The following is a 23753-nucleotide window of genomic DNA, read 5'->3' on the forward strand; positions in this document are numbered from 1 at the left end:
ATTTCTGTCCGGATTTTACAAAATGAGTTAGTATTTTTACAAAGTCAAAATAGATCAAAATTATTAGAAAACATAAATAAAAGAGAGGGAGAGAAAGAACTGGGCACTTACCTGGCGGCCCAGCAGAGGCCCAGCCCACTGGCCTCTGCCAGTCATCACTTACCTCCCGCCAAGACGACATCGCGTGTGGCCGCCGCGCACGAGCACGCGTCTCGCCAGCTCCTGCTTGCCTGCTCGCCGTTGGAAGCACCCGAGGGCGCCACACACTCCCCTCAACCCTCTGCACCCCCTCCTCGCAGCTGCTCCCCCTCACTCTGGACGTCGCCACGCGACCCCCTCGATCCCCTCTCACTTTCCCCTCTCTCCCTGGACCTCTTCCCCTCCCCTGGATCTCTCTCCCGCGCAGCCCGAGAGGAGCCCGTCACCGTTGTCCACCATTCGCGCGGCCACCGGCCTCCACACACCTCTCCGACAAGCTAAGAAGCTCCGACGTCGACCTCTACGCCACCTCCGTCGAGCCACGTGAGCGGACGTGCCCTACAGCAGCTTCCCCGGCCTTTCTTCCCCGCCCACGGCCACCGGATGCCGCCGTCCGATTCGCCGTCCTCGCTGCCTCCCCGAGGCCACTGAGCTGCTCTACGACCTCCCTGTGAGATCCCTCCCCGTCCCCTCTATCCCCACGGTCGTTTGCTTTCCCTAACCGCACAAGCCGCCGCACCCGTGAGCTCACAGACGCCGGCCCTATTGCCGCCATGGCCACACCCACCGCAGCTCACTTCCGAGCGCGGAACCGTGCTCCGAACCTCACCAGGAGCACGTAGCACACACCAGCGCCTTCCCTACTGCACCGCAACGATGGACCCATCGTTGCCCGAACTCCGGCTGCCGCCACGAGCTCCGCTCCGGCGAGCTCCGACCACCCCGCGACCTCCCACCTGCTTCGTTGGACGCGCGCGAGTGAGGGCCTCCTCCCGGTGCCTTCTCTCGCCCAGCCGCCTCCTGTAGCGCCGTCCCGTGTGGACTCTGCCGCGTGGGAAGGTCGCCGGTGGCTTAACTCCGGCCGTGCTGACGTGGTAGCGCCATTAGCGGCTAATGGCGCCACTATTTGAACCCAGACCCACTGACACCGGGCCCCACATACTAAACTAACCCCTGGCTAATTTAGTTTAACAAAACTAACTCTCTGTTAGTACAGAGCCTATGACATGTGGGTCCCAGCGTCAGGTTTGACCTGGGCTGACGCTGTTGACCTGATGACGTCACACTGACATCAGGCTGAAGCAGTAAATCATTTTCTGGGTTAAGTTTAATCTAGCAAATTCCAGGAAATGTTTAAAACTTCAAAAATTCATAGAAATTAATCTGTAACTCCAAATGAAAAGAGTTATTTATGAAAATGATCAAAAAAATTGAATATATCCATCTGTACTATTATCATGCATGTTAGAACAACTTATAGCTGCTGTTTAGGACCAATCGTATAAATGGCATTTGAATATCCACATATGGAGTTTGAATTTGAATCCTAGATTCAAACCGACTCCATTTAACCTGTTGCTAGTTACATTAGCTCAAATCACAACATATTGACATGTCATCACCATGCATCATATTGTGCATTGCATTGATTGTGTTCCTTCTCTGTTGCCAGTTGTTGTTCCCTCTCGATAGACGTGTTCCGACGATGAGTTCAATGACACTGGTGAAGAGCTATACTATCTTCAGAAGTGCCAGGCAAGCAAAACCCCCTTGTTCATTCTGATTCAATCCCGCTCTCTCGCTCCTGCTGTCTTTTATTGCATTAGGACAACAATGATTCATCTGTACATGCTGCGGTAGTTGAACCCCTTTTCCTCTGCATGACCTGTCATAGCCACAGTAAATAGATGAATCCCACTAGCATGAGTAGGAGTTGTTTGAGCCCTGATGTGCCTACTCATTCATGCTTGTTTGTCACGCCTGCTACTGCTGAGAGTTGAGTCAGGTCAGATTCATCGGGGATGAATTGGAATGGTGATGAACATGTCCTATTGTGTGTAAGCTAAGTGTGTGAACATGTTTTGGTAAAGGTAGCGGTGAGAGGCCATGTAGGAGTACATGGTGGGTTGTCTCATTGAAACCGTCCTCAGGAACTGAGATATGTGTATGTGATTTAAGATCAGCTACTACCACGCGTTGGGCCCGAAACCAATGGACCCTCTCGACTTATTAACCGGCCCTGTCCTCTGTCCAGGAGTTTCAAGTAGTTTCTGGTGTTTATAGTATGCGGCAGGCCGTGCGCAGCGCTGACCTGAGGGGTGGGCTGTGATGTGGTAGGCACGTGGCACGGTGTACCGGAACGCCCGTTTGGTGCCTCGGCAACCCTTCACATATCGTTCGGGGCCGTAGTGGAAACCTCGGCCGGACTCCCTACGGATGGAACCTGAATAGGCAATAAACCTGGACTAGGGGCTTGTGTGGTTAGTCAGGTCGTGCCTGACACCCTCGCTGGGCTTCTGCTTGAAGGTTGCCGAGTACATGTCGTGTAAACGGTGATAAGTGGTCAGAGCGTGTGTGAAGAAGTACACCCCTGCAGGGTTAACATCATCTATTCGAATAGCCGCGTCCGCGATAAAGGACTACTTGGTTGCCTATACAGTTCATAGACAAGTGAAAGTTGTTACTCTAAATGCGCAAGATAAGCGTGAGTGCTATGGATGGCGTTCTCGTAGGAGGACGGTAGTAGATCCATAGTGGTGTATTGATTGGTGAAAATGTGGACTCGTGTGCGCCAACTCAAAAGAGTTAATTGCTGTCGTAGTTTAGGTTAGCCACTGAGTCAAAGCTGGCTTGCTACAGTTAAACTACACCACCCCTTTGTTGATACTGTTGCATATGTAGCTAGTTCTGATGTAAGTCTTGCTGGGTACATTTGTACTCACTTTTGCTTAATTTATGTTTTTGCAGAGATACTTCAGTCTCACCAGTAGTTCTGCGTGGACTTCGACGGTTAGGTTGTTACCTCAGCTATGTTCTTGTGCCCTCGGCAGGGTCTTGTAGATAGTCAAGCTTCTTAGCATTTTTCATTTGTAGTTGTCTGTACTCAGATAAATTAAGCTTCCGCATGTGCTTATTGCTTGTATGACTTGAATGTTGGGTCATCAGACCCATGTTTGTAATATCTGGCTCCTCGGAGCCTATTGAATTAATACTTTGAGTCGTTGAGTTCTGTTGTGATGCCATGTTGTATTTGCACATATCGAGCATATTGTGTGTATGATTTTGAAATGCTTAGTATGTGTGGGATCCGACAACCTAGTTGTTTATTATTGGTAGCCTCTCTTATCGGGAAATGTCTCCTAGTGCTTCCACTGAGCCATGGTAGCTTGCTACTACTCCGGAACACTTAGGCTGGCCGGCATGTGTCCTTCTTCGTTCCTGTGTCTCTCCCTTCGGGGAAACGTCACGCGTTGTTCCTTTAAGTCCTCGTAGCTTGCTATGACTTGGGTTCATACGTTGATGACCGACACGTTTGTTGCTGGGTCATGTATGCCTATCCCTGTAAGTTAGTGCCACTTTGGGTTTATGACTAGTCATGTCGGCCCGGGTTCTCTGTCATATGGATGCTAGCGACACTATCATATACGTGAGACAGAAGGCGCAAATGGTCCTGGGCCAGGTAAGGTGGCACCCATGGGAATACCGTGCGTGAGGCTGCAAAGTGATATGATGTGTTACTTGCTAGATCGGTGTGACTTAGGATCGGGGTCCTGACACCAGGGTCTGCGGAGCCCGGAATCCGACATCTGGCTAATCTAGTGCTTGTCCTAAAGGAGAATGTCACTTGGCGTATGTGTGTTTATTACCCAGATCTCAACAAGGCTTGTCCCAAAGACCCGTTTGCCCTCCCCCGCATTGATCATATCATCGATTCTACTGTGGGGTGTGAGAGTTTATTTTTCCTGGATGCTTACTCCGGCTATCATCGGATAAATATGGCTATTGAGAACCAGGAGAATACAACCTTCATCACACCCTTCGGGGCTTTCTGCTATGTCTCTATGCCTTTTGGGCTAAAAAGTGCAGGGCGACTTATCGGTGCTACGTGCAGAATTGTTTTCACAATCAGATTGGGCCGAATGATCATGCTTATGTTGATGATATTGTGATCAAGTCCCGGAAAAACGAAACACTGCTGGACGATCTCAAGGAAACCTTTGACAATCTTTGGGTTTATAAGATGATGCTTGACCAAACCAAATGCGTGTTCGGGGTTCCTGCAGGTAAATTGCTCGGTTTGCTGGTGTTTGAGCGAGGCATTGAAGCTAATCCTGGAAAATCAAGGCAGTAACCTCCCTTGCCAAGCCGGGCAAATCAACGATGTTCAGCGTATGGTGGGTCGCATTGCTGCTTTGAGACGGTTCATAAGCCGCCTCGATGAGAATGTGATTCCTTTGTATCAGATGCTAAAAAAGACCGACAACTGGACTGATGCTGCGGATAAAGCTCTTGAAGCTCTCAAGAAGCAGTTGGCCGAGCCGCCCATCTTGGTTGCCCCTATAGACAAAGAGCCTATGGTCTTGTACGTTACTGCCAATAACAAAGCAATAAGTGTTGCAGTTGTCGTGGAGCGCAAGGAAGCTGGGAAGGACTATCCTGTTCAAAGGCCAGTCTACTATGTCAGCAAAGTTTTAATAGAATCCAAGCAGAAATATCCACATTGGTAGAAACTAGTATTTGGTGTCTTCATGGCTAGTCGCAAGTTGAAGCATTATTTCCAGGAACACCCCATCACTATGGTCAGCTTCACCCTTTAGGAGATATTATCCAGAACAGGCAAACCGCGGGTTGGATTGCTAAGTGGGCAATTGAGCTTGGGCCACATCATCTGAAATATGTGCCCCGGACAGCTATCAAGTCTCAAGCACTAGTGGATTTCATCAACAATTGGACAGAACTTCAGACCCCGGAAGAGAAGCTCGACAAAACATATTGGACAATTCAGTTTGATGGATCCAGACAGTTGGAAGGCTCGGGGCTGGGGTTATCTTATCCTCCCCTTGAGGTGACAAATTTTGTTATGTTCTAAGGATTATGTTTCCTTATGCAAACAATGCAGCTGAATAAGAGGCCCTACTTCTTGGCCTCTGGATGGCTAAGGAAACGAATCTTAGCCAGGTCAGGTGTCTCGGCAACTCTGATTTGGTTGCTTAGCAAGTTTCTGGAAAGTGGGATTCCAAAGACCTCCTCATGGCGGCCTATAGACACACAGTGACCAATATCGTAGGACACTTGAAGGGATATCAAGTGGACCATATAGATCGGTGACTCAATGCGGCGGCTGATGCCCTTTCATGACTTGGCTCTCAATGTAAGATGGTCCCTCCCAATGTGTTCTTTGATGTTCTCCATAATCCTTCCATCAAATTGCTGTCCGAGGAAGATCTTGCTATACCTGACCAAGAGGAACAATTTGTGGCGGCTCTTCGCGCTATTCCAGACTAGACGGTCTTTATTTGTCTTATCATACTCGAGGCGAGCTCCCTGAGGACGAACTTATTGCACATCAGATTGCTCACCGCTCCAAGTCTATAACTATTGTCCATGGTGAGTTGCACAGAAGAAGCATCACCGGTGTTTTCCAACATTGTGTTTCCCCTGATGACGGAAGCGAGATCCTCAATGAGATCCACTCCTGTGACTATGGTCATCATGTCGACTCAAGATCCCTTGTTGCGAGCTTTTCGACATGGTTTTTATTGGCTCACGGCTCATTCAGATGCCGACGATATCGTGTGAATATGTGATGGATATCAGAAGTTTGCACGTTAGGCTCATGTGCCGGCTCGGGAACTTCGGATGATTCCCATCACCTAACCTTTTGCATTATGGGGGCTTGATATGGTTGGTCCGTTCAAACAGCCCAAGGACAAGAAACCTCATCTTCTAGTTGTTGTTGATAAATTCACCAAGAGGGTTGAAGCAGAGCCTATCAGCAATTGCGATGTTGAAACAACAGTCAAATTCTTGAAGAAGTTGATCTTTCGTTTTGGTTATCCACACAGCATCATCACTAATAATGGGACTAACTTGTCAAAGGATCCATAAAGAAGTTTTGTCAGCAAGAGCACATCCGGCTTGACGTGGCCTCTGTGGCACACCCTCAATCAAATGGCCAAACAGAACATGCTAACCAAGAAATTTTATGAGGCATCAAGCCAAGGCTTATGTTCCCTCTTGAGCATACTCTGGGTTGTGGGGTTGAGGAGCTCCCTTCTGTCCTTTGGAGCATACGGACTACCCCCAACAGATCAAAAAGTTATACGCCTTTCTTCATGGTTTAGTGTGCTGAAGCAGTGTTACCAACTGATATTCATCATGATTCTCCCAAAGTGGCGGCTTATGTTGAAGCAGATAACGAGCAAGCTAGATAGGACTCTCTCGATGCTCTAGAGGAGGAACGTGACTTTGCCGCATCAAGATCAGCAATATATCAGCAAGACCTACGTCGCTATCACAGTCGTAGAGTTCGCAACCGTAATTTCCAGGAGGTCGGCTTAGTGCTTCGACTGATTCAAGATCAAACCGGTATGCCTAAGCTTTCACCTCCTTGGGATGGGCCGTTTGTCATCAACAAAAACCTAAACAATGGGTCATATTATCTAATTGACATACGTGAACACAAGAAGTCACGTATATCTGAGGATGAGACCAACAGGCCTTGGATATTGCTCATCTCCATCCTTACTACACTTAGAACCACTGGCTCTAGCTTTTGTACATACCTATGTGTATATTGAAGGAAATATGCCCTAGAGGCAATAATAAAGTTATTATTTATTTCCTTATATCATGATAAATGTTTATTATTCATGCTAGAATTGTATTAACCGGAAACTTGATACATGTGTGAATACATAGACAAACAGAGTGTCACTAGTATGCCTCTACTTAACTAGCTCGTTGATCAAAGATGGTTATGTTTCCTAGCCATTGACATGAGTTGTCATTTGATTAACGAGATCACATCATTACGAGAATGATGTGATTGACTTGACCCATTCCGTTAGCTTAGCACTCGATCGTTTATGTTGCTATTGCTTTCTTCATGACTTATACATGTTCCTATGACTATGAGATTATGCAACTCCCGTTTACCGGAGGAACACTTTGTGTGCTACCAAACGTCACAACGTAACTGGGTGATTATAAAGGTGCTCTACAGGTGTCTCCAAAGGTACTTGTTGGGTTGGCGTATTTCGAGATTAGGATTTGTCACTCCGATTGTCGGAGAGGTATCTCTGGGCCCACTAAGTAATACACATCACTATAAGCCTTGCAAGCATTGTAACTAATGAGTTAGTTGCGGGACGACGTATTACGGAACGAGTAAAGAGACTTGCCGGTAACGAGATTGAACTACGTATTGAGATACCGACGATCGAATCTCGGGCAAGTAACATATCGGTGACAAAGAGAACAACGTATGTTGTTATGCGGTTTGACCGATAAAGATCTTCGTAGAATATGTGCGAGCCAATATGAGCATCCAGGTTCCGCTATTGGTTATTGACCGGAGAGGTGTCTCCGTCATGTCTACATAGTTCTCGAACCCGTAGGGTCCGCACGCTTAACGTTACGATGACAGTTATATTATGAGTTTATACGTATTGATGTACCGAAGGAGTTCGAGGTCCCGGATGAGATCAGGGACTTGACGAGGAGTCTCGAAATGGTCGAGACGTAAAGATCGATATATTGGACGACTATATTCGGACATCGGAAAGGTTCCGAGGGATTCGGGTATTTTTCGGAGTACCGGAGAGTTACGGGAATTCGTATTGGGCCTTAATGGGCCATACGGGAAAGGAGAGAAAGGCCCCAAAGGGTGGCCGCACCCCTCCCCATGGACTAGTCCGAATTGGACTAGGGAGGGGGGCGCCCCCTTCCTTCTTTCTCCTTCTCCCTTCCCTTTTCCTACTCCAACAAGGAAAGGAGGAGTCCTACTCCCGGTGGGAATAGGACTCCCCCCTTGGCGCGCCCTCCTCCTAGGCCGGCCGCCTCCCCCCTTGCTCCTTTATATACGGGGGCAGGGGGGCACCCCATAGACACACAATTGATCATTGATCTCTTAGCCGTGTGCGGTGCCCCCCTCCACCATATTACACCTCTATAATATCGTAGCGGTGCTTAGGCGAAGCCCTGCGTCGGTAGAACATCATCATTGTCACCACGCCGTCGTGCTGACGAAAGTCTCCCTCAACACTCGGCTGGATCGGAGTTCGAGGGACGTCATCGAGCTGAACGTGTGCTGAACTCGGAGGTGCCCTGCGTTCGGTACTTAATCGGTCGGATCGTGAAGACGTACGACTACATCAACCGCGTTGTGTTAACGCTTCCGCTTTCGGTCTACGAGGTTACGTGGACAACACTCTCCCCTCTCGTTGCTATGCATCACCATGATCTTGCGTGTGCGTAGGAAATTTTTTGAAATTACTACGTTCCCCAACAGTGGCATCCGAGCCTGGTTTTATGCGCTGATGTTATATGCACGAGTACAACACAAGTGAGTTGGGGGCGATATAAGTCATACTTCTTACCAGCATGTCATACTTTGGTTCGGCGGTATTGTGAGATGAAGCAGCCCGGACCGACATTACGCGTACGGTTACGCGAGACTGGTTTCACCGTTGCGAGCACTCGTTGCTTAAAGGTGACTGGCGGGTGTCTGTCTCTCTCACTTTAGTTGAACCGAGTGTGGCTACACCCGGTCCTTGCGAAGGTTAAAACAATACCAACTTGACAAACTATCGTTGTGGTTTTGATGCGTAGGTAAGAACGGTTCTTGCTAAGCCCGTAGCAGCCATGTAAAACTTGCAACAACAAAGTAGAGGACGTCTAACTTGTTTTTGCAGGGCATGTTGTGATGTGATATGGTCAAGACATGATGCTATATTTTATTGTATGAGATGATCATGTTTTGTAACCGAGTTATCGGCAACTGGCAGGAGCCATATGGTTGTCGCTTTATTGTATGAAATGCAATCGCCATGTAATTGTTTTACTTTATCACTAAGCGGTAGCGATAGTCGTAAAAGCAATAGTTGGCGAGATGACAACGATGCTACGATGGAGATCAAGGTGTCGCGCCGGTGACGATGGTGATCATGACGGTGCTTCGGAGATGGAGATCACAAGCACAAGATGATGATGGCCATAGCATATCACTTATATTGATTGCATGTGATGTTTATCTTTTATGCATCTTATCTTGCTTTGATTGACGGTAGCATTATAAGATGATCTCTCACTAAAAATTTCAAGATAAAAGTGTTCTCCCTGAGTATGCACCGTTGCGAAAGTTCTTCATGCTGAGACACCACGTGATGATCGGGTGTGATAGGCTCTACGTTCAAATACAACGGGTGCAAAACAGTTGCACACGCAGAATACTCAGGTTAAATTTGACGAGCCTAGCATATGCAGATATGGCCTCGGAACACTGAGACCGAAAGGTCGAGCGTGAATCATATAGTAGATATGATCAACATAGTGATGTTCACCATTGAAAGCTACTCCATTTCACGTGATGATCGGTTATGGTTTAGTTGATATGGATCACGTGATCACTTAGAGGATTAGAGGGATGTCTATCTAAGTGGGAGTTCTTAAGTAATATGATTAACTGAGCTTAAATTTATCATGAACTTAGTCCTGATAGTATTTTGCAAATTATGTTGTAGATCAATAGCTCGCGTTGTTGCTTCCCTGTGTTTATTTTTGATATGTTCCTAGAGAAAAAATTATGTTGAAAGATGTTAGTAGCAAAGATGCGGATTGGATCCGTGATCTGAGGATTATCCTCATGGTGCACAGAAAAATTATGTCCTTGATGCACCGCTAGGTGACAGACCTATTGCAGGAGCAGATGCAGACGTTATGAACGTTTGGCTAGCTCAATATGATGACTACTTGATAGTTTAATGCACCATGCTTAACGGCTTAGAATCGGGACTTCAAAGACGTTTTGAACGTCATGGACCATATGAGATGTTCCAGGAGTTGAAGTTAATATTTCAAGAAAATACCCGAGTTGAGGGATATGAAGTCTCCAACAAGTTCTATGGCTAAAAGATGGAGGAGAATAGCTCAAGCAGTGAGCATGTGCTCAGATTGTCTGGGTACTACAATCGCTTGAATCAAGTGGGAGTTAATCTTCCAGATAAAATAGTGATTGACAGAATTCTCTAGTCACCATCACCAAGTTAGTAGAACTTCGTGATGAACTATAGTATGCAAGGGATGACGAAAGTAATTCCCGAGCTCTTCGTGATGCTGAAATCGACGAAGGTAGAAATCAAGAAAAACATCAAGTGTTGATGGTTGACGAGACCACTAGTTTCAAGAAAAGGGCAAAGGGAAGAAGGGGAACTTCAAGAAGAACGGCAAGCAAGTTGCTGCTCAAGTGAAGAAGCCTAAGTCTGGTCCTAAGCCTGAGACTAAGTGCTTCTACCGCAAAGGGACTGGTCACTGGAAGCGGAACTACCCCAACTAATTTGTGGATAAGAAGGATGGCAAAGTGAACAAAGGTATATTTGATATACATGTTATTGATGTGTACTTTACTAGTGTTTATAGCAACCCCTCGGTATTTGATACTGGTTCAGTTGCTAAGAGTAGTAACTCGAAACGGGAGTTGCATAATAAACACAGACTAGTAAAAGGTGAGGTGACGATGTGTGTTGGAAGTAGTTCCAAGATTGATATGATCATCATTGCACACTCCCTATACTTTCGGGATTAGTGTTGAAACTAAATAAGTGTTATTTGGTGTTTGCGTTGAGCATGAATATGATTTGATCATGTTTGTTGCAATACGATTATTCATTTAAATTAGAGAATAATTGTTGTTCTGTTTACATGAATAAAACCTTCTATGGTCATACACCCAATAAAATAGTTTGTTGGATCTCGATCGTAGTGATACACATATTCATAATAATGAAGCCAAAAGATGCAAAGTTAATAATGATAGTGCAACTTATTTGTGGCACTGCCGCTTAGGTCATATTGGTGTAAAGCGCATGAAGAAACTCCATACTGATGGGATTTTTGAATCACTTGATTATGAATCACTTGATGCTTGCGAACCGTGCCTCATGGCCAAGATGACTAAAACGCCGTTCTCCGGAACTATGGAGAGAGCAACAGATTTGTTGGAAATCATACATACAGATGTATGTGGTCCGATGAATATTGAGACTCGTAGCAGGTATCATTATTTTCTGACCTTCACAGATGATTTGAGCAGATATGGGTATATCTACTTAATGAAACAGAAGTCTGAAACATTTGAAAAGTTCATATAATTTCAGAGTGAAGCGGAAAATCATCGTAACAAGAAAATAAAGTTTATACGATCTGATCATGGAGAAGAGTATTTGAGTTACGAGTTTGGCCTTCAGTTAAAACAATGTGAAATAGTTTCACTACTCACGCCACCTGGAACACCACGGCATAATGGTGTGTCCGAACGTCATAACCGTACTTTATTGGATATAGTGCAATCTATGATGTTTCTTACCGATTTACCACTATAGTTTTGGGGTTATGCATTAGAGACAGCTGCATTCACGTAAAAAAAGGGGCACCATCTAAATCCGTTTGAGACGACACCATATGAACTGTGGTTTGGCAAGAAACCAAAGTTGTCGTTTCTTAAAGTTTGGGGTTGCGATGCTTATGTGAAAAGTTTCATCCTGATAAGCTCAAACCCAAATCGGAAAAGTGCGTCTTCATAGGATACCCAAAAGTTACTATTGGGTACACCTTCTATCACAGATCCGAGGGTAGTATATTCGTTGCTAAGAATGGATCCTTTCTAGAGAAGGAGTTTCTCTCGAAAGAAGTGAGTGGGAGTAAAGTAGAACTTGATGAGGTAACTGTACCTTCTCCCAAATTGGAAAGTAGTTCATCACTGAAATCAGTTCTAGTGATGCTTACTCCAATTAGTGAGGAAGTTAATGATGATGATCATGAAGCTTCAGATCAAGTTACTACCGAACCTCGTAGGTCAACCAGAGTGAGATCCGCACCAGAGTGGTACGGTAATCCTGTTTTGGAGGTCATGTTACTTGACCATGACGAACCTACGAACTATGAATAAGCGATGGTGAGCCCAGATTCCGCAAAATGGCTTGAGGCCATGAAATCTAAGATGAGATCCATGTATGAGAACAAAGTATGGACTTTGATTGACTTGCCCAATGATTGGCGAGCCATTGAGATTAAAAATGGATCTTCAAGAGGAAGACGGACGCTGATAGTAGTGTTACTATCTACAAAGCTAGAATTGTCGCAAAAGGTTTTTCGACAAGTTTAAGGTGTTGACTACGATGAGAGTTTCTCACTCGTATCTATGCTTAAGTCTGCCCGAATCATGTTAGCAATTGCCGCATTTTATGAAATCTGGCAAATGGATAAACAAAACTGCATTCCTTAATGGATTTATTAAAGAAGAGTTGTATATGATGCAACCAGAATGTTTTGTCAATCCTAAAGGTGCTAACAAAATATGCAAGCTCCAGCGATCCATTTATGGACTGGTGCAAGCCTCTCGGAGTTGGAATATACGCTTTGATAAGTTCAAGCATATAGTTTTATACAGACTTGCGGTGAAGCCTGTATTTATAAGAAAGGGAGTGGGAGCACTACAACATTTCTGATAAGTATATGTGAATGACATATTGTTGATCGGAAATAATGTAGAATTATTCTACAAAGCATAAAGGAGTGTTTGAAAGGAGTTTTTCAAAGAAAGACCTCGGTGAAGCTGCTTACATATTGAGCATCAAGATCTATAGAGATAGATCAAGACGCTTGATAATTTTTTTCAATGAGTACATACCTTAACAAGATTTTGAAGTGGTTCAAAATGGAACAGTCAAAGAAAGAGTTCTTGCCTGTGTTACAAGGTGTGAAATTGAGTAAGACTCAAAGCCCGACCACGGCAGAAGATAGAAAGAGAATGAAAGTCATTCCCTATGCCTTGGCCATAGGTTCTATAAAGTATGCCATGCTGTGTACCAGATCTATTGTATACCCTACACTGATTTTGGCAAGGGAGTACAATAGTGATCTAGGAGTAGATCACTGGACAGCGGTCAAAATTATCCTTAGTGGAATAAGGATATGTTTCTCGATTATGGAAGTGACAAAAGGTTCGTCGTAAAGGGTTACGTCGATGCAAGTTTTGACACTAATCTAGATGACTCTAAGTCTCGGTCTAGATACATATTGAAAGTGGGAGCAATTAGCTAGAGTAGCTCCGTGCAGAGCATTGTAGACATAGAAATTTGCAAAATACTTACGGATCTGAATGTGACAGACCCGTTGACTAAAATTATCTCACAATCGAAACATGATCACACCTTAGTACTCTTTGGGTGTTAATCACATAGCGATGTGAACTAGATTATTGACTCTAGTAAACCCTTTAGGTGTTGGTCACATGACAAAGTGAACTATGGGTGTTAATCACATGGTGATGTGAACTATTGATGTCAAATCACATGTCGATGTGAACTAGATTATTGACTCTAGTGCAACTGGGAGACTGAAGGAAATATGCCCTAGAGGCAATAATAAAGTTATTATTTATTTCCTTATATCATGATAAATGTTTATTATTCATGCTAGAATTGTATTAACCGGAAACTTGATACATGTCTGAATACATAGACAAACAGAGTGTCACTAGTATGCCTCTACTTGACTAGCCATTGACATGAGTTGTCATTTGATTAACGAGATCACATCATTAGGAGAATGATGTGATTGACTTGACCCATTCCGTTAGCTTAGCACTCGATCGTTTAGTATGTTGCTATTGCTTTCTTCATGGCTTATACATGTTCCTATGACTATGAGATTATGCAGCTCCCGTTTACCGGAGGAACACTTTGTGTGCTACCAAACGTCACAACGTAACTGGGTGATTATAAAGGTGCTCTACAGGTGTCTCCAAAGGTACTTGTTGGGTTGGCGTATTTCGAGATTAGGATTTGTCACTCCGATTGTCGGAGAGGTATCTCTGGGCCCACTCAGTAATACACATGACTATAAGCCTTGCAAGCATTGTAACTAATGAGTTAGTTGCGGGATGATGTATTACGGAACGAGTAAAGAGACTTGCCGGTAACGAGATTGAACTAGGTATTGAGATACCGACGATCGAAACTCGGGCAAGTAACATACCGGTGACAAAGGGAACAACGTATGTTTTTATGCGGTTTGACCGATAAAGATCTTCATAGAATATGTGGGAGCCAATATGAGCATCCAGGTTCCGCTATTGGTTATTGACCGGAGAGGTGTCTCGGTCATGTCTACATAGTTCTCGAACCCGTAGGTTCCGCACGCTTAACATTACGATGATAGTTATATTATGAGTTTATATGTTTTGATGTACCGAAGGAGTTCGGAGTCCCGGATGAGATCAGGGACTTGACGAGGAGTCTCGAAATGGTCGAGATCTAAAGATCGATATATTGGACGACTATATTCGGACATCGGAAAGGTTCTGAGTGATTCGGGTATTTTTCGGAGTACCGGAGAGTCACGGGAATTCGTATTGGGCCTTAATGGGCCATACGGGAAAGGAGAGAAAGGCCCCAAAGGGTGCCCGCACCCCTCCCCATGGACTAGTCCGAATTGGACTAGGGAGGGGGGCGCCCCCTTCCTTCTTTCTCCTTCTCCCTTCCCTTTTCCTACTCCAACAAGGAAAGGAGGAGTCCTACTAGTAGGACTCCCCCTTGGCGCGCCCTCCTCCTAGGCCGGCCGCCTCCCCCCTTGCTCCTTTATATACGGGGGCAGGGGCACCCCATAGACACACAATTGATCATTGATCTCTTAGCCGTGTGCGTTGCCCCCTCCATCATATTACACCTCGATAATATCGTAGCGGTGCTTAGGCGAAGCCCTGCGTCGGTAGAACATCATCATTGTCATCACGTCGTCGTGCTGACGAAACTCTCCCTCAACACTCGGCTGGATCGGAGTTCGAGGGACGTCATCGAGCTGAACGTGTGCTGAACTCGGAGGTCCCGTGCGTTCGGTACTTGATCGGTCGGATCGCGAAGACGTACGACTACATCAACCGCGTTGTGTTAACGCTTCCGCTTTCGGTCTACGAGGGTACGTGGACAACACTCTCCCCTCTTGTTGCTATGCATCACCATGATCTTGTGTGTGCGTAGGATTTTTTTTTGAAATTACTACGTTCCCCAACATATATATATCTTTTATGATCAATGTTAATAAAGCCGACATTCCCGTTGTCATTTCGTCCCATATATTGTGCATGAGTCTTTATTTATTGATCATAGGTCACATGGGGGCTTCCAAATCATCGAGTTTAGCTATTAACATCCCTCTTGACCTAACATATTCCATTATATATCATGGTCAAACCTGCCTGTTTTCTTGATGCTCATTCGCCAAGATGACCTTGCGTACTCTTGACAATCAACCTATTATGACCCTGGACTTGTCAAGGTTAAAACACCGACTTATGTCATGTGAGAGCCGGCCTACAGAAAGGTAGGATAAACCATAGGCTATTAAGCCAGCTTCATTGAAGTAAGACTCGATCCTTGAAAGCCAGTCTTTTTGTCGTGCCTCGAATGCTGACCTAACATTTATATCTATCTGTGTTTATTCAAACCTTTTTGTTCTACATGACCATCTTCATTGATCATGATTGATATTGGCCATGAGCCACCGGGTCATTGACACACCGGCTTATTTCTGACCAAGGAAATGCGAATATCGACCATGAGTCGTCAGGTCATTAACATTCGGGTTATTCTGATCATAACTCATGATTCAGCTGATAGACAAGGATAAGTTATTGGTGACTCATACAAATATGACTCGCCAGATCATTACTTAAAGAAAAAGATTCTTCAAAGGATACTGGGTGGGTCAAAATGACACCACACAAGATTAAGTTCTTCCACAAAATAAGCTTCAAGTATCAAAGTGCGCGATGGCACCACAAATGACCACAAGTGTTTTCATCTACCATATTACATGGCCACAGCTGGGCTTATCAACAATTTTTTTCTAGAATAATCTATTCCTGCAAGCCGAACTTTGTGCCTTCCGGGTCATTGCTTTCCAGGTTGACACCTTGGCGATCTCCAGCATTTGAAACCCCCGGGTCATCCTGCGGCTTTTCTTCCTGCTCGTGCTGCTGGTCGTTCGAATACCAGTCAATCCTAGTTAAAGCCTCGAAAACGGCATCATCTTGCATGATAATTGATGGGTCAACATCAAAAGCAAAGTAGTTCTTACCTCATGCTGGTGTCAGGTCAAAAGTCTCAAAAGTTGGCCGGTTGACACGTTTATTCTCCTTGTCATACGCCGGCTGATACATGTTCAAATCAAGATCTTGAACCAATTGACTCGCCAAGACGCGAGTTTCCTTCACACAACGGGCATAATCTGCTGCAATAACTTGGCTACCATCAACATTAAACTCTATAAAACCTCCAGACATCTCTGATGGATCCATCTCCGACAGATAATCCTTGTCACGGCTAAGAGACATTATTGCGCCGGCTCGGGCGACTGATTTTTTCCACTCCTCAAGTTGCTTGGGGATGGTGGGGAGTTGTTTCAGTACATCCCTTATGAATTGTGGTGGCTCTTTCCCACCCATCACAGCCTTGATGGTAAACAAGCTTCCTGCATACAGTTGCTCAAGGAAGGTGTATACGGCTTTTAACTTCACCAGGGGTGCCTGATAGAGATTCCGACTTCTTGTACCTGCTTGAGAATTGTTTTGGCGCGTTATCATCAACTAGTTACCAAACAAGCTTAGCAAATATAGTTGTTGTCATTTGAGTAATATGACGCTTCAATAAGTTGAGCTCTTCAGTAACCGTCTTGAGCGTCCCTCTTCTTCTTCTTCAGCACGTTTCAGCAATGCTGCATTTTCCTCCTCATGAGAGGTCTTCTAGGAGCTCAAGTTTTTAGAGGCAATGAGCACTAATTGTTGCAATGAAGAAGCTGATGACTCGGCCTTCTCACGCAGTCTTTTCTCTGTTTTGAGTCGCTCTTGTAAGCCGACCGCCTTTGATTCAGCAAAGTTGAGCATATCATGTTAGAAACAGCAACACCACTACATATGTTATGGAATCCCAAGTCGGCAAACTTGCATGACCCGCCACTTGAATGCTACAAGAGGCAAAAAATTCTTCTATAATTAAAGTCCCAAGCGGCTACAAGCAACCTACATGGCACTTGGGGGCTAACGCAAGTCTTTTTTTACAAAGGACACAAGAGTAAAGACCCTACTAATTTTATTAAAATAAGTCGGCCCTTGGAGGCTACACGGTGTTCAAATTTCTTACCTGAGATCACTATAATACCCGACCCTCTCAAAGTGATGAGCCTACCATTGGGGGCTACATGTCATTTCGTTTATATAGAGGATATATTTTCAAAGAACTAGCTTGTTATTTTTATAACAACCCGGCCCTTGGGGGCAACAGATCAAATCACCAAATCCTACTTAAAGTCTTACGCATACTTCTGCTTTCCTATGTCTAAGACTTGGGGGCTATGTAAGTATATACAGTATTTAAAGGAGGGGGATTTTCATACCTCATATTTCCTTCTCAGCATGTTAACCATGTTCGCTTCCATATCCCAGCTTGAAGATAGCCGGGTCAAATCACCTTGAGGAAGCTCGTGTGCGCTAAGATCTTCAAAGTTAGGCAGTTCTAGCTCTGCCTTCCCTTTTCCAGATGCGGCCAACTGATCTTTAGTCACAAGTTTGGCTAGCACATTTGAGGCTTTTGGAGCTTTAAAGGCATCTCTAGTGATGTTGACCTCATCATCGACCACTGAGGACGATGGAATGACGTCTTCATTCAGTCGCCTTCACTACACTGGAGGCACGAGCAGGGCTTGGCGGATCTATATTTTCGACCACATCATCTTGGCCGACTTGGCTGTCCATCTGATTTGTTTCCATTGTTGTTGTGTTTCCATTATTTGCCAGCTCATTCTGCTGAGGTGGCTCAATCCTTTGATCAAGGTTGGCTTCACTGATATTGATATCCTGTACCTCTGGGTCACCAAGAGTGGGTTTTCGGACTCACGATTTTCTGGAGCCAAAGTTGACTCGCCAGTTTTCCTCTGCTTGGCCTTGGCCCTATGGATATATGAACACATTCAAATAAACAAAGCAATGATTATGATGAAGTGTTACTTATTAGAAATACTTACCCTTGTTTAATGATTAAGGGTGGCCGCTGAGTAGCGGATGAATCCCCAGATGACGGTGGTGACTCTTGATAATTTGAATCAGAGGGGTTAAGTGGTTGCCTAATAAGGTCGACTCGTCGAAGAGATGGGGTTGGACTTTGAGGCACCTCTGCTAGTGGCAAAGGCGTCTCGTCTTTCAATGAAAAGGTGATTATCATTTCAGAGGAGTAGACTTTGATGATCCGACTACGAACGTGCGAGGACGTCGCGCCTTAGCAATTGCTAAACCAACTCTGAGAGGTTATTGACCACGCCGGAGCACGATCAACCTGACCACGAAGGTCTATTTCCTGCAAGCAACGAAGAACAAGCAAGAAACTAATATTGCAATCTGGATATTGCGAATATAATATGTAAACTTTATTGATCAAGGTGGGGTTCTATGATGCCTTGGTCTGGTCGTTGAACGCAAACAAAGTACGCGAAGTTGCAGGTATGGAAAACTTTTAATCTAAACAAAACCCAAAGTCTAAACGACGCCCTAAGGGTTGTATATATGGAGGAATAGGGGGGAATTTCATGAACCCTTGGAGGAGGGGTCCGAAACCAACCCTAGTTCTGTTTCCCCACACATACGGACTCTAAAAACAACCTAGGAAATTGTATTTCAAAATTATAGGCGCCTGCCCAAAAATAAGGTGGCGCAACACCTAAAATAAGCTATGGACGAAATTTATGAAGGAGCATCTAACATATTTCGTTCATGTCCTTGTATGTCATCACGAAGGCTTCAAAGTACTGAAATATTCATTAGAAACGCCGTTCTGGTTCCCTTCGCGCGCGCATTCATATCCATGCTTGATCTTGCTCCAGTGTTCATCCCACTTCTCCATGATAGGCCCTTCATTAGTAACCAACACAAATGTATCCAATTTAGGCTGCATCATATTCACATGAACATTAGAATTGTTACCAAGAAACAAAAGTACCTAGTAATTCAACTGGCGTGCGCGAGCTCTATTAATTAGTCCAGTATGTATAGCAACAGAGGCTGTGGGTGTAATAATGGTATTGATGTCTTCATCATCCTCCCCTTCTTCAAATGAAGTCATCCTTGGCGGAAGCTCATCTTCCCAACCTAAATAAGGCTTCAAATCTGCAATGTTAAAAGTGAGACTAACACCAAAATCTGTAGGCAACTCAAGTTTATATGCATTATCATTTATTTTCTCTAACACCATAAAGGGAGCACCAATACGTGGCATTAGCTTTGATTTGTGCAAATAAGGAAATCTATCCTTACACAAATGTAACCAAACAAGATCTCCAGGTGCAAACACAACATATTTTCTACCCTTATCTCAAGTAAGTTTTATATTTAGCTTTTATATGCTCAATGTTCTCCTTAGTTAACTCATGCATTTTTAAGATCAATTCAGCACGTTGTTTAGCATCAAAAATAACCTTCTCCGAAGATGGAAGAGGCAACAAATCAATAGGTGCACGAGGTAGAAAACCATACACAATCTCAAAAGGGCACAACTTAGTAGTAGAATGCAGTGAATGATGATAAGCAAATTCAATATGAGGCAAGCATTCTTCCCACATTTCTTGTTATTCTTCAAAACAGCCCTAAGCATAGTAGACAATGTTCTATTGACTACTTGAGTTTGTCCATCAGTTTAGGGGTGACAAGTAGTACTAAAAAGCAGTTTAGTCGCCAACTTAGCCCATAAACATCTCCAAAAGTGGCTAAGAAATTTAGTATCACGATCAGAAACAATAGTATTTGGCACACCATGCAAGCGAATAATTTCATGAAAGAACAAATCAGCAACATTAGCAGCAGCATCGCTTTTATGACATGGCATGAAGTGTGGCATTCTTTAAAATCTATCCACGACAACAAATATGCTATCCCTCCCCTTCTTTGTTCGAGGTAATCCTAAAACAAAATCCATAGATATATCCTCCCATGGAACACTAGGAATAGGCAAAGGCATATATAAACCATGAGGATTGAGTCGTGACTTGGGTTTTGGACATGTAGTGCAATGAGCAACAAAATGCTCAACATCCGGTCTCATCTTTGGCCAAAAAAATGTGTAGCAAATACGTCCTCTGTCTTCTTCACACAAAAGTGTCCCATTAATCCTCCTCCATGCACCTCCTGCAACAACAAAAGACGAATGGAGCTAGCAGGAATGCATAGCTTGTTAGCACGGAACACAAATCCATCATTATGGACGCACTTCTTCCATGTTCCCCTCCTTTACAATTTTGCAGCACATGTCTAAATTCAGCATTATGCACATATTGATCTTTGATGGTCTCCAAACCAAATATTTTGAAGTCAAGTTGTGAAAGCATCACCAATAACATTTTCATTACCCTTCTCGAGTTTTATGACATAAGGGAAAGTCGCAATGAATTCAATCCATTTAGCATGTCTACGGTTTAGTTTGCTTGACTTCTAATATGTTTCAAAGATTCTTGACCAGAATGTATAACAAATTCTGTGGGCCATAAATAATGTTGCCATGTTTCTAAAGTCCAAACAAGAGCATATAATTCTTTATCATAAGTCGAATAGTTCAGACTAGGCCCACTCAATTTTTTAGAAAAATATGCAATAGGTTTACCATCTTGTAGTAACACACCTCCTAATCCAATTTCACTAGCATCACATTCAAGCTCAAAAGTCTTATTAAAATTAGAAAGTTGGAGTAGAGGAGCATGTGTCAACTTATCTTTCAATACTGTGAAGGCTTCTTCCTATGTGGTACCCCAAATAAAAGGCACATCCTTCTTCGTAAGCTCATTGAGAGGTGAAGCAATGGTGCTGAAATCTCTCACAAAACGCCTATAGAAGCCAGCGAGACCAAGAAAACTCCTCACTTGTGTGATCGTTTTGGGATGCGTGTAACTCCTGATAGCTTCAATCTTAGCTTTATCACCTTCAATTCCCTATGGAGTAACAACATAGCCAAGAAAAGATACTCGGTCGGTGCAAAAGGTGCACTTCCCAAGGTTACCAAACAGACATGTATCACGTAAAGCAATAAAAATAGCATGTAAATGTTCCAAATGTTCTTCCAAATATCTGCTATAAATCAGTATATCATCAAAATAGACTACCACAAATCAAATGAAAGCACGTAAAACTTCGTGCATTAGTTAACCCAAAAGGCATGACTAACGAGCCATACAATCCAAACTTAGTTTTAAATGTTGTTTTCCATTCACCTCCCAATTTGATACGAATTTGATGGTATCCACTACGCAAATCAACTTTGGAGAATATTGTAGAGTCACTCAATTCATGAAACATAGCATCTAGCCTTGGAATAGGATGACAATAATGAATAGTAATATTATTAATGCCTCTACAATCAACACACATACGCGATGTACCATCCTTTTTTGGTACTAGTATAATAGGAACAGCACAAGGACTAAGAGATTCGCGTATATAACCTGCTGAGGAGCTCCTGTACTTGACGAATAATCTCCTTCGTCTCCTCTGGATTGGTACGGTATGGCGCATGGTTTGGCAGCGAAGCACCGGGAATTAAGTCAATTTGATGCTCAATCCCTCAAATAGGTCGTAATCTCGGTGGCACGTCTTGTGGAAAGACGTTGCCAAACTCCTGCAAAATGCTAATGACAGCAGGAGGCAAAGAAGAAGGTACGTCCTCGAATGAAAATAATGCCTCTTTGCACACAAAAGCATAGCAAACAGATTTGCTGAAATCTAGATCATCAATATCATATTTGGTGGCAAGTAAACATCCACTTTTCAATTTAATTTCAGAATCAACAATGGATGGTTTATTATTAGGCTTCATTTGTTGCTCAAATTCTTTTGCCACAATCTGATTTTTCACTCTTATTTTGCTCCTACTTTGCTTTACTATCTCTATTAATATCATATTTCAAAATGTGTTCAGGAGTCATAGGATGCAATGTAATATGTTTATCCTTATGAACAAGAGTATATTGATTGTTTCTACCATGGTGTACAATTTTTTTATCAAATTGCCAGGGTCTGCCAAGTAATAAGGAACATGCTTGCATGGGTACAACATCACAATCAACTTAATCAACATATGTAGCAATACTAAAATGCACACGAACAGTATGTGTTACCTTAACCATGCCACTATTGTTGAACCATTGGATGTAGTAAGGATCAAGATGGGGTGTTGTGGTGAGAGATAGCTTCTCCATCATCTCCATGCTAGCCAAGTTGTTGCAGCTCCCTCCAATGATGACTTGGACAAAACGTTCCTTCACAACTCCCTTTGTATGGAACAAATTATGCCTCTGATTCTGCCCAGCTTGTGTTACCTGCACATTTAAAACATGTTGAACAACTAAACTCTCATACCTGACAGCTTCTTCAGTAGCCATGTATTGCTTCTCACGTTCACAATCATCTCCACCGTGTTATTCACTTGCAATAAGAGTCAAAGTCTCCTCATCATAGTCACTAGGGGACTCATACCCACCATCCTCAGTAACAATCATCACACGTGGAGACGGACATTTGCTCGCATAGTGACCTCCACCCTTGCAATGATGGCATATAACCTCATGTGTTTGCCATGTTGATGCCATGGATGAAGAAGAGCTATGTGCGGGACCATAAGGTGTGCTCCTAGCAGATGGTGGTGGTGTTGCCTAGTTTCTTGTATCTCGGTTGGAATTGGCGGGTGAAGTCGGCGGTGCCACAGTAGGACATGTGGAAGTAGAGGATGTCAGTGGTGTCCATGATGAAGATCGACCTGCAGAAAAATTAGTTCACGTCAATGCATGTTGATCCTCCACTTCACATTTAGCTTTGCAAGCAAGATGGAATACACAAGTGATATAATTATACTCCTTATACTCTAGAATGGTCTGAATTTCTCTATTTAATCCACCCATAAAACATGGAAGCATAGCTTCATTATCCTCAACAATACCACAGCTAATCATGCCAGTTTGTAATTCCTGATAATATTCTTCTACATAATTTTCTCCTTGTCTTAAACGCTGCAATTTTTGAAGTAATTCACGTTGATAATATGGTGGAACCCAGCGAGTATGCATAGTAGTTTTCAAAGCAGACAAAGTAGTAGGGATATTATCATGATATAATTTACAATGTTTAGACCACCAAACAGAAGCAAAACTAGTGAATTCACAAACAGCAACAACAACACGTCTATCCTTGGGATATTGTAAGCATGTGAAACGTTGTCCAGTTTCTAACTCCCAGGTAAGATATACATCATGAATGTATCTACCCTCAAACGATGGAATATTCAATTTCAGTTTAGGAATATGGTCATAATCTCGTATGTGATGTGGTGGTGCGGCCCTACCATTGCAAATATATGCATGAGGACAACCTGGTGGTGGTGGTGCTGGCGGTTGCACGTAGTTCTGATTTTGATCAACCTCATCCTCATAATAGTCCTCCTCTGCAGTAGCAGCAGGAGCTACAGAAACAT

At 43.8% G+C, this 23753-nt stretch overlaps 1 protein-coding gene across 1 annotated transcript; it reads left to right on the forward strand.

The window, feature by feature from the left end:
* Nucleotides 1-4370: 4370 nt before the first annotated feature.
* Nucleotides 4371-4706, forward strand: LOC141021770 (uncharacterized). The gene has a single exon (XM_073497624.1). The coding sequence runs from the start codon at nucleotides 4371-4373 to the stop codon at nucleotides 4704-4706; it is 336 nt and encodes a 111-aa protein (XP_073353725.1).
* Nucleotides 4707-23753: the final 19047 nt, after the last annotated feature.

This window comes from Aegilops tauschii, chromosome 4, assembly GCF_002575655.3.
Source record: "Aegilops tauschii subsp. strangulata cultivar AL8/78 chromosome 4, Aet v6.0, whole genome shotgun sequence".
Classification (NCBI taxonomy): Eukaryota; Viridiplantae; Streptophyta; class Magnoliopsida; order Poales; family Poaceae; genus Aegilops; species Aegilops tauschii.